The 15,880-nt window shown below is 57.2% G+C and overlaps 1 protein-coding gene across 4 annotated transcripts in view; it reads left to right on the forward strand.

The window, feature by feature from the left end:
• Window positions 1-15,880, forward strand: part of ARHGAP27 (Rho GTPase activating protein 27) — a gene marked incomplete at its 5' end in the record, with an annotated part of 30,439 nt that overhangs the window by 13,556 nt on the left and 1,003 nt on the right. For 2 of the 4 annotated variants that reach the window (XM_082679366.1, XM_082679367.1), the window contains 12 exons: window positions 4,263-4,319; window positions 8,785-9,192; window positions 9,441-9,623; window positions 9,842-9,922; window positions 9,997-10,080; window positions 10,474-10,541; window positions 10,847-10,937; window positions 11,468-11,572; window positions 14,149-14,247; window positions 15,217-15,322; window positions 15,461-15,583; window positions 15,657-15,755. In XM_082679366.1, the coding sequence (XP_082535492.1) occupies window positions 4,263-4,319; window positions 8,785-9,192; window positions 9,441-9,623; window positions 9,842-9,922; window positions 9,997-10,080; window positions 10,474-10,541; window positions 10,847-10,937; window positions 11,468-11,572; window positions 14,149-14,247; window positions 15,217-15,322; window positions 15,461-15,583; window positions 15,657-15,755 (1,504 nt within the window). Of the gene's footprint in view, window positions 1-4,262; window positions 4,320-8,784; window positions 9,193-9,440; window positions 9,624-9,841; window positions 9,923-9,996; window positions 10,097-10,239; window positions 10,299-10,473; window positions 10,542-10,846; window positions 10,938-11,467; window positions 11,573-14,148; window positions 14,248-15,216; window positions 15,323-15,460; window positions 15,584-15,656; window positions 15,756-15,880 lie in introns of those variants that run through there. The other 2 variants (XM_082679365.1, XM_082679364.1) reach the window with 2 other exon arrangements.

Below are 15,880 nucleotides of genomic sequence, written 5' to 3' on the forward strand. Positions count from 1 at the left end.
GATGGCGTCTTTAGCGTGTCCTGTGTCCCAGTCGTACTGGGGTCTGATAGCAGTGGCCAGTTTGGTGGCTCTGTTTGTTCCACCTCTCTCCAGCCCCTGGGCCATCAGAGGAGTGGAGTTTATTATGAGTCTTTGCTCATCAGGGCTGGGGGTGAGCTTGATGGGGGGTCCCTAGAGCAGCGGTGGTCTCTGCCAGTGTGAATTCTCCCTGCCTCCTTGGCAGGCCCAGCCTTAAGGACAGAGGGTGTTTAGCCCACCTGCTTGGCTCCCCATCAGCTCCTGGGAGCAAGGGGTCTGGACAAGGCTCCCCCTGCCTTCACCCTAGGTGAAGTCCCGTGGCAGGGGCAGTCTACACCAGGGTCTCCCGGGTCCCAGCCTCTGTCTCAGGACCTCTCACCTGTGCCAGCCAGGTCCTGCCCACTCACCTGCACCAGCTTCCACTTGGTTTGGGCAGGAGAGGGTAGCAGCTGGGAGAAGAAGAGAAGCAGGGCATGTTTAAGCTGCTATATTTCAGAATCCCTGGCCCCAGAACTGTATCGTAAAGGGAGAGAAATTCCTTTGTCTATGACAGATTGGGAATAGGGGAGAGCTGGAAGGGCCGGTCTGTTTGCAGATAAGAAGTAATGAATACCTTGTGAAGTAGTAACACTGAGGATGAAGAATAGAAAAAAAAAAAAGTCTGAGGGTTTTTTTTCTTTCTATTATGAAATTTTTCAAACATACAAAAAAGAAAAAAGAATACTGAAGTGAATATAATTATACTTATTAGCTAGATTCAAGTTACCGTTTTCCATGTTCTATCTTTTTTGCCAAGAATAAAATTATGAAAGTTACAAATGCCAGAGTTCATTATATTTCACCCTTGAAAACTTCAGCACGCACCTCTTAAAAATGATCAAAAATGATCTTTTTCTCTATCACCATGATACCATTATTATATCTAACAAAATTAACATTAATGCTTTAATATCCTCTAAGATCCAAGCCATAGTCAAATTTCCCCCATTATCCTAAGACAAGTCTCTCACAGCCGGTTCAAACCAGGATCCAATCCTATGCATTCATTGCATTCGGTTGTCTCTTAAATCTCCCTTGACAACCCCCTTCCTTTCCTTCTGCCCTGACACGGACTTGTTAAAGACACCAGACCAGCTGTCCTGTAGAATGACTGTTTCAGATCTGAATGTTGGCTTCCCTGTGGTGATGTTCCCATGCTCCTCTAACCCTGGTGTTACCTGGGGACTGGTAATTCTGAAAGGTTTCCGCAGGCTGGATCGCCAGGGCTCCGAGGCAGGTGATACAAGGAATCTAGGTTTCTGCTTGAGCAGCAGAGGTGATGCTGAGATGGGGAGGAGAATGAAGATGAACTCGGTGTGTGCATCTTTTCAGTGTACCGAGGCCATCCTGGGGCGGGGGGAGGGGGGCAGCTGGATTTCTCAACCTGGAGATATGGTTGCAAGTTGTTAACCTAATAAAGCTGGTTGAGCCTTCCCAGGACAGTAGAGTGAGAAGCAGAGATGAGACACGAAGCACCCGGGAAATGGGCACCAAGAGGCTGGGAACAGAGTCCAGAACCAAGGGCACCCAAGTGAAACCCCAAACCAGAAAAGCAGAAGTGCAACCCTGCTTTCCTCCCCACGTCCCCATGTGGGGGTGGGAACTCAGGTTCCTGCTTGGCTCTTTTGTACCAGCCAACCCTTTGAGCGGGGGAGAGAATGACAGCCCATTTTATGGATAAAGAAACTGAGATCCAGAGATTCCAGGGGGTGCCCAGAGAGACACTGAGACAGAGTCTACACAAGAAGCCAGGTCTCTGGACTCTGGCTCCATTCTCTTTTCCCTTTAATTGAATGGAGCTTCTGCCCCAAACCCAGGAGAAGAACCTCACCCCAGGTCATTGTGTTTGGAATCTCACACTAAGTGCCTCTCAGGGGGCGGAGCCAGGCATGACTCCCCACTGCACGGTGGTAGGGGTGGATATGGAGTGAGGCCTGGACTCTGTGCTGGAGAAGGTGTGCTCAGAGGAGGGACAGACGCCAGAACAGGGGCGGTTCTGTACACGGCTAAGGCCCTGGGGACAAAGATCACGACTCATTTCCCCCTCCACCCCAGCCCGGGTGGCACAGAGCAGGCTCAGAGGCAGCCGAGGAGTTCCTGTCCCCCCTGCCCCGGCCCCCCTTAGCCAGCCCCTGGGCTCAGTCGCTGGTCTGTGGGCATTTCTTTTGCCTCTGGTCCCAGACAGCTGATAGGATTTTCTGGTTGCACCTGCTTCTGGCCCGATACTTCTGTGAGAGTTTTGGAGAGATGGGCGATATGCAGCTGGCTTGTTGTGTCCCCTTCCCCCCCGCATGTGCCTCTCCAGGCGCGAGGGTGTGGTGAGAGAGGAGGACCCTGCTGGGGAGCCGCTGTGGTCAACACCTCCTCTCCTCGGGGGAGGGGAAGCCCGGGCAGGAGGCCTGAGGAGCCAGCCTCGGTGACCAGGACAGGCCAGAGCTGCGTGGGTTTTGCTCGGTCCCTGAAGTGTGGAGCCGGAGTCCAGAGGGAGACCCCAGGCGTGGGAGCCAGGCCTCTTAGAGGGGAGGAGCTGTGGCCGGGGCGCTGCCTTTTCTGTGGTCCCAGCCATCCCTCCACTGTCACTCCTGGTCCCTGCCACAGGGAGACCCTGCTCCCCAATTCCTCCTGTGGGGCCGTGCTGAGGGCCTAGGTTCCCGCGCCTGTCCTCCTGTCTTCCCTCCCCACCCCAGCTCCTCCCTGGTGGCTCAGCTGCTCTGGGATTTGCAGAGCTTCTTCCCTTCTCTGGGGCTTGGCTTCTTCTCTCTTGGTGGCTGTGTGTGTGTGTGTGTGTGTGTGTGTGTGTGTGTGTGTGTGTGTATTCCCTGGCCCTCAGGGTAGGGGCAAGGTGACGCGCCATATGTGTGACAAGTGAGGACTCCAGGCCTCTCTGGGGGATTAGTCTTGCCCCTGGGCTGCTGGCTTCTGAGTTGGGGCACAGGGGATGGTAGTGAAGTGATACTAGAGCCCTGAGGGCAGAGTAGGGCATAGGCCTCAGACTTGCTCTGAATGGGGTCTCCCCAGGTGTTCCACACCCCAGATCTACACCATGCCTGGCTCGACTTGGGTGTCCCTGTCCTGAGCCCACAGTGGGTGCAGGGGAGGAGAGCCTGGGGGATGTGGGCCGGGAAGGAAGGAGAGCCAGGGCTGTGGGGTGAGGGATTGCTGAAATGGGAGATGAGGGCCCTGGGATGCAGGTGGGAGGGTGAGGGTCAGAGCGTCCTGGTCAGCCACTGCGGGCGAGCCCGCGGGCTGCCGGGTGGTGGGCACTTGGGGCTGAGGAGGAAGCACCTCTGAGGGGATTAATAAAGACAAGATGGACCCCAAAGGCTCGGAGGAGAGGCCGCAGCTTCTCATCCAGGACCTGCTGTGTCCTCTGTGAGCACCCACCTGGTGAGGAGGTGAAGAGAGGAGAGGCCAGAAGAAAGCTCTTAGGGTAGGGTGGGGTGGGGGGATAGTCTCTGGGTCCTTGGAGGGCGGGGGAGGGGCCCAGGCGTACCTGCTCGTGTGTGTGGGCACGCAGGTGAGGGTGCACGCATGCGTCTTGGTGACCAAGGCTGGAGGAGGCGGACCCAGGCGGTCAGGCGGGTAGATGGTGGTGTGGCCAGAATCCCGCCTGTCCTCCGCGTGGCTGGAGGGATCCAGACACCAGCTCCCTCCGATACCACGTCTGCCCAGGCCCCTTCCTCTTTGAGACATCCCCCCACACACACAAGCTTCCTCTTCTCCATCACATCCTCCCTGGGCCTTGGAGGAGTTGACGGCCACTCGTTGTCCTGTCTACACCAGCCCAGGCCCCAGCACCCAGCTGCCCCCTCTGCCGGCCCCCATATGTGCAGCCCACCCCTCCCCCCTACACGGGCCCAGTGCCGTCCTCTGTGCAGCCTGCTCCGCGTCTGCGTCTGGGCCTGGGTTTCAGAACTCCCTGGTAATCAGAGCACTGAGCGGGGTGGTCAGTGGTTTCCCTGGACATAAAATACCCCTGCCCCGAGGTACCCCTACCCGACTCCACCCCACCCTGTCTCAGGAGGCTTCCTTCTCAGGCAGCATTTCCGCAGCCCTGACAGGAAATGGGCTGGAGGCTCAGCCTCCCGCCATCGCAAGACAACTTCTTGTTTCCCTGTTGCCCTGTACCAGCCCTGGGCTTGTGCCCCTTAGCTCCACCCCCAAAGCCTTCCCAGGGCTCCATCCCAGCAGCTCAGGGGCACAGGATGGTGGACATCATTGCCAAACTGACCAGGAGGCAGAGTCGGGGCCTGCGGGGACAGGTAGGGGACCCTGGCATTGCGGGGAGAGCTCAGCCTCTGATGGGGATGGCAGAGGGGTCTATGGGGTCAGGGGCTGCCAGTGGGCCTCCATCCTCCGGCCCCACTAGGAGCTGAGGGAGCCTCACCGAGGTGGGACTCCTCCCTTCTTTCCTCTTTCCTTCTCTGAGGCCCCGCCTGTCTGAGAGGGGTGGCATAGGGATGCTGAGAGGTGGTGACCTGCTTCGGGGCTGGGGGGCGGGGAGGGGAGAGGCAAGGCCTGTCACCTGCCTGTGGGCAAGGGGAGGGGACTGGATTTGAGAGGGGCATGGGTGCAGCCGGGCCCCTCTTGGCTCTGTTCTCCGGACTGAGGTGGGAGACCACTTTCTCTTTCCCACTCAGTGTCCCCTGTGTCTCTAACATAACTGGGATCTGGGGCCCAAGAGCCCCTGGTGCCCTAGTCAGACCCCTGTTGACGGGCTGTGTCTGCATCTAGTCTCAGCCTCCAGGAGTTGGGGGAGGGGCGGCAGCCCTGCTCTAATCGGGGAGAGCTCCTCCTTGAAGGCCTGAGGGCCTGGAGGGCCTGGCTTCACCATCTGGCTTCCAGGAGCCAGTCTGAACCTGTCTGAGGCTCTGCCAGGAGAGGGAAGTACCTCTATCTCAGCACTGCGGGGGCTCTACAGAGAGTTCTAGAGTCTGAAAGGGCCTCGGGGCTACTTCAGTCCAGCTCTTTCCACAGCGCTGCAGCGTCCCTAGCAGGGGTTCGACTCTGCTTGCCCACCTCAGACGAAGGCCCCTCACAACCTTCCAAAGCTGCCTGTGTCTCTGGGGCAGCTCCAATCCTGAGACTGTGCTTCCCTCCGAGGGGCATTGCCCTGCCCCCGTTTGGCCTCTGATTTGCAGTCTGGAGCTCCCCAGTGTAATTCTGTGTCTTCTCTTCCTGGTGACAGTCACGTGGGGGGCCTCAACTTCTACCTCCCAAATCTCCTCTATACCGGCTGGGCGTGTTCCTTGTACAAGGCCCCGATCAGCCGGACCAGCCTGGGGCTCCCCGTGGACTCAGAGCCAGGGCCAGCAGCCTGGCCACGTGGAATTCCCCACTCCCAAGAGCCTGTCTCCTTCCTTGGCACCCTTCCAGCCCCTGTCCCCGGGATGAGCAAGGCCGCTGGGGTCCAGCTGGGGTGGGTAGGAGGTGTGTCCGGTCATCCACTTTCCTCCACCCGCTGCCCATATCCTGTTCTCCCAAGGATTTCCCTGGTTCCTGTGCCTGAACTCTCATTTTCAGGAAGTTCTTGCTCAAAGCTAACCCCAGTCTCTCCTGCAATATCAGGTGTGTTTGGTTTTTGTTTGTTACTGAAGTTTGGCATGGAATTGACTTGCGTACTCATGCAGTAATTGTTTTTGTTTGTTTGTTTGTTATAAAGCATTTTTTAAAAAATATTTATCTATTTACTTGGCTGTGCCGGGTCTTACTTGCGGCACGTGACATCTTTGCTGTGGCACGTGGGACCTTTTAGTAGTGGCATTCGGAATCCTTAGTTGCGTCACGCGGGCTCTTAGTTGTGGCATGTGGGATCTAGTTCCCTGACCAGGGATCGAATCTGGGCCCCCTGCATTGGGAGCGCGGAGTCTTAACCACTGGACCACCAGGGAGGTCTCAGTAAGTGTTTCTGATGGATCGGCTGTGTGGCTCAGGGCACTGGACCATCTCCTGGGGGTCAACTATGGTCAGTTACATCATCCTGGGTCTTGATCTCAAGAAACTCTTGCCTTTTGGGGGCAGAGAAGTTAAGCAGATGGGTGGACAATGAACGGACCACCAAGGCAGAATGCCATCAGGCCCCAACAGAGCGACAAGCAGAGTTCCAGCGGGTTAGACTTCTCATCCGAGGGAGAAAGCCTCCCCCAGGTGAGGCTTGTGGGCTGAGCACCAGCAGAGGAGCAGGATTTGGACCAGCAGGGAATGCGGAGGGAGGGTGGTGGGTTTCCAGGCTACAGGAACATCTGGAGCAAAGGCATGGGGGTAAGAAGATGCCTTTTGTGTTTGGGGGAGGGTCAGCAGGCCAGTGTGGTTGGAATACAGGATGCCACAGGAGGGCTGTTGTGGACAGAGAGAGAAGTGGTGCGGAAGGTCCCATTTCGGCCACACAGGAGCTTGTGGAGCGAGGGAGAGGAGTGGACTGGTGTACGCAGGTCTTCCTGCCCCCTCCATGCCTGGGGCCCATCACACTGTCTCAAATGGCAACACCCCCTTCTATTTTCGTTTTCTTGTTAGCAGCAGTCATCACTGAGGTGCGGTGCATTTCCCTATCACCCTGCTTGGTGCCCTCCACACCCCACCACCATTTACACACATATGCGCTAGAGTGTCAGCTCCGCCAGGGCAGATTTGTGTCCATTTGTCCACGGCTGCATTCCCAGTGCCTAGAACAGTGCCTGGCACAGAGCAGGCAGATCTTTGCTGGCCAAGTGAATGTTTTTGTAGGCGCCTGCCCAAGGCCCAGTGAGAGGCTGCCTTGAGCGGGAGGTGCTTCCCCTCTCGAGCAGTTTATAGCAGCAGTCCCCAAACTTTTTGGCACCAGGCACCAGTTTCATGGAAGACCGGGGCAGGAGGGGGGGGAGGGGGGGATGGTTCAGGCTGTAATGCCAGCTATGGGGACTGGTGGGGCGCAGCAGATGAAGCTTCGCTTGCTCGCCCGCCGCTCACCTTGGGCTGTGCGGCCCAGTTCCTAACAGGCTGGGGACCACTACCGGTCCGTGGCCAGGGGATTGGGGACCCCTGGTTTATAGCTTAGTGAAGGTGTTACAGCAACAGAGGAACCTCTATGATTTTTTTAAAATTAATTTATTTATTTTTGGCTGCGTTGGGTCTTTGTTGCTGCGCGCGGGCTTTCTCTAGCTGCGGCGAGCGGGGGCCACTCTTCGTTGTGGTGCGCGGGCTTCTCATTGCGGTGGCTTCTCTTGCTGCGGAGCACGGGCTCTAGGCACACAAGCTTCAGCAGTTGCGGCATGCAGGCCCCAGAGCACGCGGGCTTCAGTAGTTGTGTCACGTGGGCTCAGTAGTTGGGGCTCGCAGGCTCTAGAGCACAGGCTCAGTAGTTGTGGCGCATGGGCTTAGATGCTCCACGGCATGTGGGATCTTCCCGGACCAGGGCTCGAACCTGTGTCCCCGGCATTGGAAGGCGGATTCTTAACCACTGCGCCACCAGGGAAGTCCCTCTATGATTTTTTAAAAAAGATTTATTGCACAAAATTTTGATGCTGCAGAAAAGAAAAATACTAAACAAGACCAAATCCAAGTCCTATAATTACCCTACCCAGAGATGACCTCCGTTAGCATTTTGGAGAGTTTCTAAAAACACAAAATTGGAATTGTACTGAGTTTACATTTTTGAAATCTGCTTTTCCCTTGTACCATTATGCATTCTTAGAAAACAGTATTAATCTCCTCGTGCTCTTCTGCTGCCTGGGGTTTGATAGTGTCATTAGTTATCTTTCTGGTGGGTGCTAGGCTGGGGGTGGTGGGCACACAGGAGAAATCTCGGGAGAGATCTGGAACCTGACACCTGAGCTGAGTCCTAAAGAAGGAATAGGAGTCAGCCAGGAGGGGCAGGTTGTGAGGGAGCAGAGGCCTGTAGCAGACACAGCAGAGAGGCTGGGGGCCTCCAGCAAGCCGGTGCTACTGGAGCTTGAAGTTCAAGGCAAGGGCCAGGAGTGGCAGGAAATAGGGGGGAAGACAGGCAGGTGACGGAAGGCCTCTGGGGCCCTGGTAAGGGCTTAGAGTTTGCCCAGCAGGGAGCCGTGAGGGTGTTAAGCATGACCAGGCTTATATTCTGTGTGACTGGACCCTCCAGCCCACCTCACTTTACTTTGGAGGGGGACATGGGGCTCACCTTTTCTTTGCCCTCCTTCCTCCTTCCCATCTGGTTCTTTCTCTTTCTCTTGTCTGCGATTGATTCTGAGGCCTGCAAACCCTGTATTGGGGAAGTAACGGCTCCAAATCTGGAACCGGAGGCAGTACTGGTTCCAGTTCAGAGCTTTCTTGGCAGAGGAGGAAGGAGGGCTGGGGGTTCTTTGTGGGGGCTGTAGAATGGAGCAGGGCCCCGCCCCCCAGTGTCCTGGGGCCTGAGGCGAGAAGGAACTGGGCCCAGGCCATTTCTCTGTTCCTGCGCAAACTTTGATTCACACCTGTGAGTGTGCAGCTGGAGAACTTCGTTATCGATATTTTACTACTGTTGATAAATAATTAATCTAATTGTCCCATGCATCTGGGGCACTTCATACTTTACAAGGCACTTTCAAGAACATTTCCTCATTCTCTCTTCACTACAATTTCCGGGGTGGGGAGGGCAGACATTTTGCAGCTGGGGGAACCGAGGCAGAGAGGTGCTGTGACTTGCTGAAAGTCGCCCAAGTGGCGAGTGCCCGAGTGGGGAAGATGTGACCGCGGGGCTGCCCTGAAGGTCACGCCTCCTTCCTCCCGCCGCAGGTGGATGACCTCCCAGAGCCCGTGTACGCGAACGTAGAGAGGCAGCCTCGGGCCACGTCGCCTGGCGCCACCGCAGCCCACTGCACCGGCTCGGTGTGGGAGACGCACACGGACGCGGGCACCGGGCGCCCCTACTACTACAACCCGGACACGGGCGTGACCACCTGGGAGTCGCCCTTCGAGGCTGCCGAGGGCGCCGCCAGCCCGGCCACGTCTCCGGCTTCGGTGGGCAGCCACGAGAGCCTCGAGACCGAGTGGGGCCAGTACTGGGATGAGGAGAGCCGCAGGGTGTTCTTCTACAACCCGCTGACGGGCGAGACGGCCTGGGAGGACGAGTCCGAGGACCAGCCGGAGGACGAGCAGGAGATGCAGCCTGGCCTGAGCCCCGGCAGCCCCAGGGACCAGAGGGTGAGGGGCGGGGCCTCGTCTGAAAGGGCGGGGCCTGGCCAGGGTGGGCGGGGCTGGCTCTGAGGGCCTCAGAGAGAGAGGAGTCGTGGTCATGGGTGGGCGGGGCTATCTCTGAGAGACTTTGACCCCGCCTCTGTCTCCCACAGCTCGGGGGAACTAGGGTGAGGGGGCGTGGCCTGGACCGAAAGGGCCGGGCCCCTGGGGTCACTGCTGGCTCTGAGAGCCTCTGACTCTTCTGCTCCCTGCAGCCCCCCACCCCTGAGACGGACTACCCCGAGTTGCTGACCAGTTACCCAGAGGAAGACTATTCCCCCGTGGGCTCCTTCGGTGAGCCCGGCCCCGCCTCTCCCTTGGTCACACCTCCAGGCTGGTCTTGCCACGTGAGCCAGGATGGGCAGACGCTGTACACTAACAACTACACCCAAGAACAGGTAGGGGCAGTGGGCAGATGGTCCCAGACAGCTGCGGGGTCGCTCCCCTTAACACTCTAAACTGAAGTTCCCGCGCGGGCTCCAAGTCAGCCCAAGACCGAATCACCCACACCTGCCCGTGTAAACTCTTCGGGGCTATGTTGGCCTCTGGTTGGAGGGAACCTTTTGCTCCCCCATCATGAGGAGAGCTAGGTCCCTGACCATCCCTCTCCCCACAGTGGATGAGGTTGGAGGACCAACACGGGAAGCCTTACTTCTACAATCCAGATGACGCCTCCGTTCAGTGGGAGCTGCCCCAGGTAACCAAGTGGGGAAGGGAGAGTGCCGGGGAGAGGAGGGGGGCGGTTGTATACGACAGTGTCTTTCTCCCCAGGTCCCTGTCCCTGCCCCTCGAAGCATCCGCAAATCCAGCCAGGACAGTGAGACCCCGGCCCAGGCCAGCCCACCTGAGGAGAAGGTGAGGGAGAGGGCATGTAGGACCAGGCAGGACCCCCGCAGAAAAACTGGGGTGTTTCTGGAGGTTCTGGAGGCTGGGATTGGGTCGGGAGGCACGTCTCCACCATAGCCCCGAGCACTAGCCTGGGCTGAATGAACCTGGGTTCTGGGTCAATCCCAGGCTCAGAGCTGGGCGAGGCTCGGAGCTGGAAGGAAGTCTCTCCTGCTGCTGCTCCTGCTGTGGGAGCAGGCACCCCACCAAGCAGCGGCCAGGTGCCGGCAAAGAGGGTTCAGTGGAGACTCAGGCCCAGCCTGTGGGGAGTGGCTGGCTGAGAGGGAGGCAAGCCTCTCGCCCCCCGCCCCACCCCCGTGGCTCCCCCCTTAACTGCCTCCTCCTTCCCCTTCTTTCTCTAAGATCAAGACCCTGGACAAGGCAGGCGTGCTCCATCGAACCAAGACGGTGGACAAAGGAAAGCGGCTCCGGTGAGAACCCGTCTGCCCCCAGACTCCACGGTGGGCCTTAACGATGCCGTTCACTGAGCACTTCCCGTATGCCAGGCTCTTGTTAACCCTCAGAGCGACTTTATGAGGTCCTGTGAGGACCCTGAGGCACTGAGGAAGTGACTTGCCCCAGGTCCCTTGGCTACCAGGTGTTAGCGCTGGGAGTCCACCCCTTACGGTTGGGTGCCCCAAGCTGTGTTCTTAAACTCTGCGCCCTGCTCCTGGGGGTGGGAGGGGGGCCTCAGACCAGGACTGAACCCAAGCCCTGCCACCACCGCCCCGCCTAGGAAGAAGAACTGGAGTGCCTCGTGGACAGTGCTGGAGGGCGGCATCCTGACATTCTTCAAGGACTCGAAGACCTCGACTGCAGGTGGCCTGGTAAGGCCCAGGCGCCCAGCAGGGACCACCCCATCTGCTCCTGACTCCTGTGGGTCTTCATCTCATCAGCCTTGCCAAAGGCTAGGTCTGAGACTGTGGAATATGAGTGTCAAGGGAGCTGGGCCTTGGCAGGGGGTGATGAGAGCAGATCACCCCAGGACAAGCACTTCCAGCCACCTTGGGCCTGGGGACCAGTCCTTGAGGATGGACAGCTCCAGCCTGGTGGGCAGGGAGACTGGGGACTGGACACACCCGCTCGCAGAGATGGGGCTGCACTCCTTTCTCCTTTCCTCTCCTAGGTGGGCAGGTAGCAAACAACCAGCCAGCCTGCAGGCTCCATGGTTAAGAAGTACCAGGATCTCTGGGGTCCAGGAACCCTTGGGCCCCCTGCCCCCAGAGCTGTGACCCCATTTTGTCCCTGAAGCCAAGGGAGCCTGGTATATTGGAGCCAGGACGCTGTGATGGGCCCAAGCTGAGCTGAGGGTGCGCTGTAACCATGCTCTCTCCAACCCTTCTTCCCTCTCCCGCAGAGGCAGCCTTCCAAGCTCTCCACCCCCGAGTACACGGTGGAGCTGAAGGGGGCCTCTCTCGCCTGGGCCCCCAAAGACAAATCCAGCAAGAAGAATGTGCTGGAGGTGAGTGGTGGGGTGGGGGAGAAGGAGAAGGGGCTTACTGATGGCTTGGGACCCTCACTAAGCAAGCCCCAAGCAGGTGGACCTGGGGAGTTAGGGCTGGAATTCTCGGGGCTCAAAACCAAAACTGCCTCCACCTTGGGGATCCATCCACAGTGTTTCCGGCATCACAGATTCTGCAGCTCCCTCTCCAGGAGTGGAGTTCACTGGAGTCCTTGGTCCTAAGCAGGGGGTCCTTGGGGAATGAAACTGTCACGCCTAGAAGCGCAGTCCTCATCCTAGCTGCTTTGGCCTGAGACAGACAGGAGGCTCTGGGTCCCCAGCTACTTACTCTGGTAGGCTGGGACACCTGCTCTAGCTGGTCAGAGCCCAGCTTCCAACTGGCAGTGAATAAACCAGGGTAGTGGACACGTTTCTCAGGCTCTGCAGCAGGAAGAGAGAGGCCAGGTGGGGCCCAGGCAAGACCCTCCCAGGCCACTGTCCATGTGTTGTCTTCACCGTCTTCACTGTTGTGTTTCCCTTCACTGTCCATGTGTTGTCTTGTTTTTAAACTACTCTTACCCTCACCTCAGTCCCCAAATGTTTTGAGGCAGCTCACAGTAACAATGCATATGGTGAGCTGGAAAAAGCCACTGAAAGCCAGGACGCACGAAACAAGTCAGAGGAAGAGGGCAGCGCGGAGAGGGATTGGAATGATGTACAGGTGCTAAAGTTGTCGTTGCTGAAAAAAATCACCTCCAGGCTTCCTGGTTGCCAGAGTGAAAAGAGAACGGCAATCAGTTACACGGCTCTTATTATTGGGGCGGGGGGAAACCTTCCTAGATTTTGAGGGAAATCAGTTTCTAGTGTGCAGCTCCGTTCTAGTTTAGTAAAGGGACGCTTGGGCTGCTTCAGCTAACATCTGATGAAAGCCCCAAAAGCGTGACCTTCCATCTCAGCTCAGAAAAAGCAATTCCGCAAGGAGCTTGAGTGTGTCGTTTAATGATGATTCACCCAGCTTCATTCAGTTCTAGAACCAGAGTATCCACAGAGCAGAGCTGGAAACCTGTTTTGTCTCATGAGCCACTCTGATCAGTAGGTCTGGAGCCTTCTCCAGGCTTAGCGCTGTAAGCGACTAGCAATGTCTGCCGTGGACGTCAGATTGAGGAGGGACATCATATTTGCTAGGTATGCTCCTTCCTGATCTGGAGGGACATCCTTCAAACAGGGCTCTCTGAATGTCACCTCTCTGACCGGGCTTTGGATGAAAGTTTCAGAGGAGACGCTTCTGAGTTGTCTTTTCTGGCAAGGACTGGAAGGCAGATGGTGCTTTTGAGAGCTCCTCCAGCCGACGGGAAGGCTGACAGTCTTGAATGGAAATCCTGGAGGCCCCTGCTTCCCACTGGCTGGCAGCCATCCTTCCTCCACTCAGGGGTGACCTGTAGGTGACTTTGGATATTTCTCAAGAGACCGCCCCAAATTCTATATCATTGAGGATGGCTGGTCTTTCTGGTCACCCCAGAGTCACAGAAAACTTCAGTAACAGTCCCCTGAGAATGGCTGGTTTGAGCTCGGCTTGCCTGTGCAGTAAACAGAATGAATGTCTTGAGCAGTATATTGATAATGTAACTAGACAGATGTGCCTCCGTATGAAACTCAAATAGGAACTGAATATGTTTTGAGACAGCTGCCAACAGTAATGGCTGTTGTTTCAGAGGCATTGTTAGGCCATTCCCTGGGATAACAGACAGGGCTCCTGTCAGTTTAGGTTAGCACGAGGTTGTGCTATCTGTGGGCACACACGAGGTGTGCCCACTGAAGGTTCTCTAGTCTTTGCAGGGAGGGGGATGGGGTAGAACTTGCAGGTTTGTTTGGTTTTGTCTTGGAAAGCATTTTAAGTAGCATTCAAGTCTGAGTTAGATAGGTAGACAGCCAAAACACAGCCCTCTCTGATTCTGGAAGTTTGTACCCTGTTGTCTGAGACAGTTTTTGCTGACTCTGACTCTCATTTGACCCAAAGCTGTGGCAACCAACCATTCCCATCGACCTTGAACGTTTGGGTCTCAGAGCCAGAGGTTGAGGAGAGATCCATCCAAGTTGCCTCACCTTGTTCTTTGTAGACTTTGTTAGGGAAACAGCAGTCAGCTGAAAAATAGCCCAGGCTGTTAATATCTGCTTGCTCCTCAATAGTATAAAATAGTGGCTTTGGGCTCTCCCACCGGAAGTTTCTTTCATTGACTTTTTTGCTGGCCTGTGCTCTGGGTAGGCCTGCCGTGTTCTGTGGCTCATGGAGAGACAGGATGGGGCAGGGAAAAGCACACCAGACCGTTGACAGACGTGCAGATCTTCTGCACTCAGATCCTTGCTGTGTGTCCACGAGGAAGTTGCTTACACTCACTGTGCCTCAGTTTGCCCATCTGTAACACGGAGGTGCTGTTACCTACCGCTTTAATGAGGTGAAATACCTTGGCTTGGGGTGAGGCCCTTGCTCTGTTAGGCTCTGAGTTCCTGGGGACAGGAACAGGTCACCTCTACCTCTGTATCCCCCCTGGGACAGACCCAGCGAACCAGAGATGACTGAGTGATTTGTGTCCCACCAGCTGCGGAGCCGAGATGGCTCAGAGTACCTGATCCAGCATGACTCGGAAGCCATCATCAGCACCTGGCACAAGGCCATCGCCCAGGGCATCCAGGAGCTGGTAGGCAGAGCTGGGGGCCGCCAAGGCTGGTGGGGAGGGGATGGGCAGCCATTATGCAGGGCAGCTGTGCCCACTGTGGGTGGGGCCCTCCACTCGGGCACTGGGAGCTCCATGGCACCGGTGGGTAAGTAGCCCTCTCTGCAGATGCAGATGGGCTGCTGAAGAAATTAGCCTTTCTTAAGGAAGTGAATCCAGCCTCTGGGGTTGGCCACACAGGAGGACTCTCCAGGTGGGCATATCCTAGAGGAGTGTCCCATTCCACACTGAGGCAAGAGAAAAGTAAATACTCTGCTAAACAGCCTGAGGCTGGAAAGACAGGCTGAAACCAGAAGACAGAACTTAAAAGGATTGAATTGATGAGTCTAGCATTGTTTTGGAAGTTCAATATATCAATTGCATACGTAGAGATGGGGTAGGCCCGCTCTGACAGCTCTTCACCTGGAAACGACCTGAGGCTTTTTGATCCTTAAGTCCCTGTTAAGGGACCAGGCAACACTGGATGCCCTGCCTGGCTGTATTAATAGAGGTAGGGATCCAGATCCAGGGAGGTGATGCCGGTGAGGTTGTTGGCAGCGCTCCGGCCCCAGCTCAAACTGCCAGCTCGAACTGGGAGCCTCGTACTGAGGAGCACTGACCTACTGGAGTGTGTACAGAGGAGCTAAGGAAAATTATGGGGAAAGTGGACCAGGAACTGGGAGGTCGGTAGGGGTAGTCAGGATAAGAAAAGGTGGGGGAGGACAGGATGACTGTCTCCAACACCTGGAGGGCTCCATGCAGTCAAGGGAGGGGAGCGTTTGGGGTTCTCTGGTGGAGGCGAAGGGGGTTGGCCTGGATAAGGAAACAGCAAACTCCCTGCCTGGGGGTCTCCAGTCCAGGCCTGCTGGGAGGGCACTTCGGGTCCCTCACCCCATCCCAGAAGGACATGCAGCTGGCCCAAGGCTCTGCCTCTCTGAGGCTGTGTGATTCTAGTCCGCAGACCTACCCCCCGAGGAGGAAAGTGAGAGCAGCACCGTGGACTTTGGGTCGAGTGAGCGCCTAGGAAGCTGGCGGGACGATGAGGCACGGCCTGGTGCAGGTGTGCTTGGGGGTGAGGCTGGTGGAGGGGATGGTGGGCATCCTTTGGGTGGGGTGGTGACGACCGGGCTAGGGCTGCCGGGCCAACCCCGGCACCACTGACTGACCCAGCCCTGGCATTCCCATTCCCGTTGGGCAGCCGTGCCCACCCCGGGGCACGGAGGTCTGGAGAGCGACCTGAGCAAGGTCCGGAACAAGCTCCGCAAGTTCCTGCTGAAGCGGCCCACGCTGCAGTCGCTGCGGGAGAAGGGCTACATCAGAGGTACGGGAGGGACCCGGAGAGCTGGGCGCCGGTGGCGCAGGGGCGAGGCGACGCTGACGAGCCTTTCCCCCAGACCAGGTGTTCGGCTGCGCGCTGGCCGTGCTGTGTGAGCGCGAGAAGAGCCAGGTGCCGCGCTTCGTGCAGCAGTGCATCCGCGCCGTCGAGGCCCGGGGTAAGTACGTGCGCCGGCCGGCTGGGCCTGGCATTCCGGGAGCCTGAAGGCCTCCTTCCAGGACCCCAGACGGAACCCCCGGGGAGCACAGGGTCGAGGGGGAAAAAACGGGAGTTCCTGAGCAG

The sequence above is a fragment of the Grampus griseus genome, assembly GCF_964374135.1.
Source record: "Grampus griseus genome assembly, chromosome: 20".
NCBI lineage: Eukaryota > Metazoa > Chordata > Mammalia > Artiodactyla > Delphinidae > Grampus > Grampus griseus.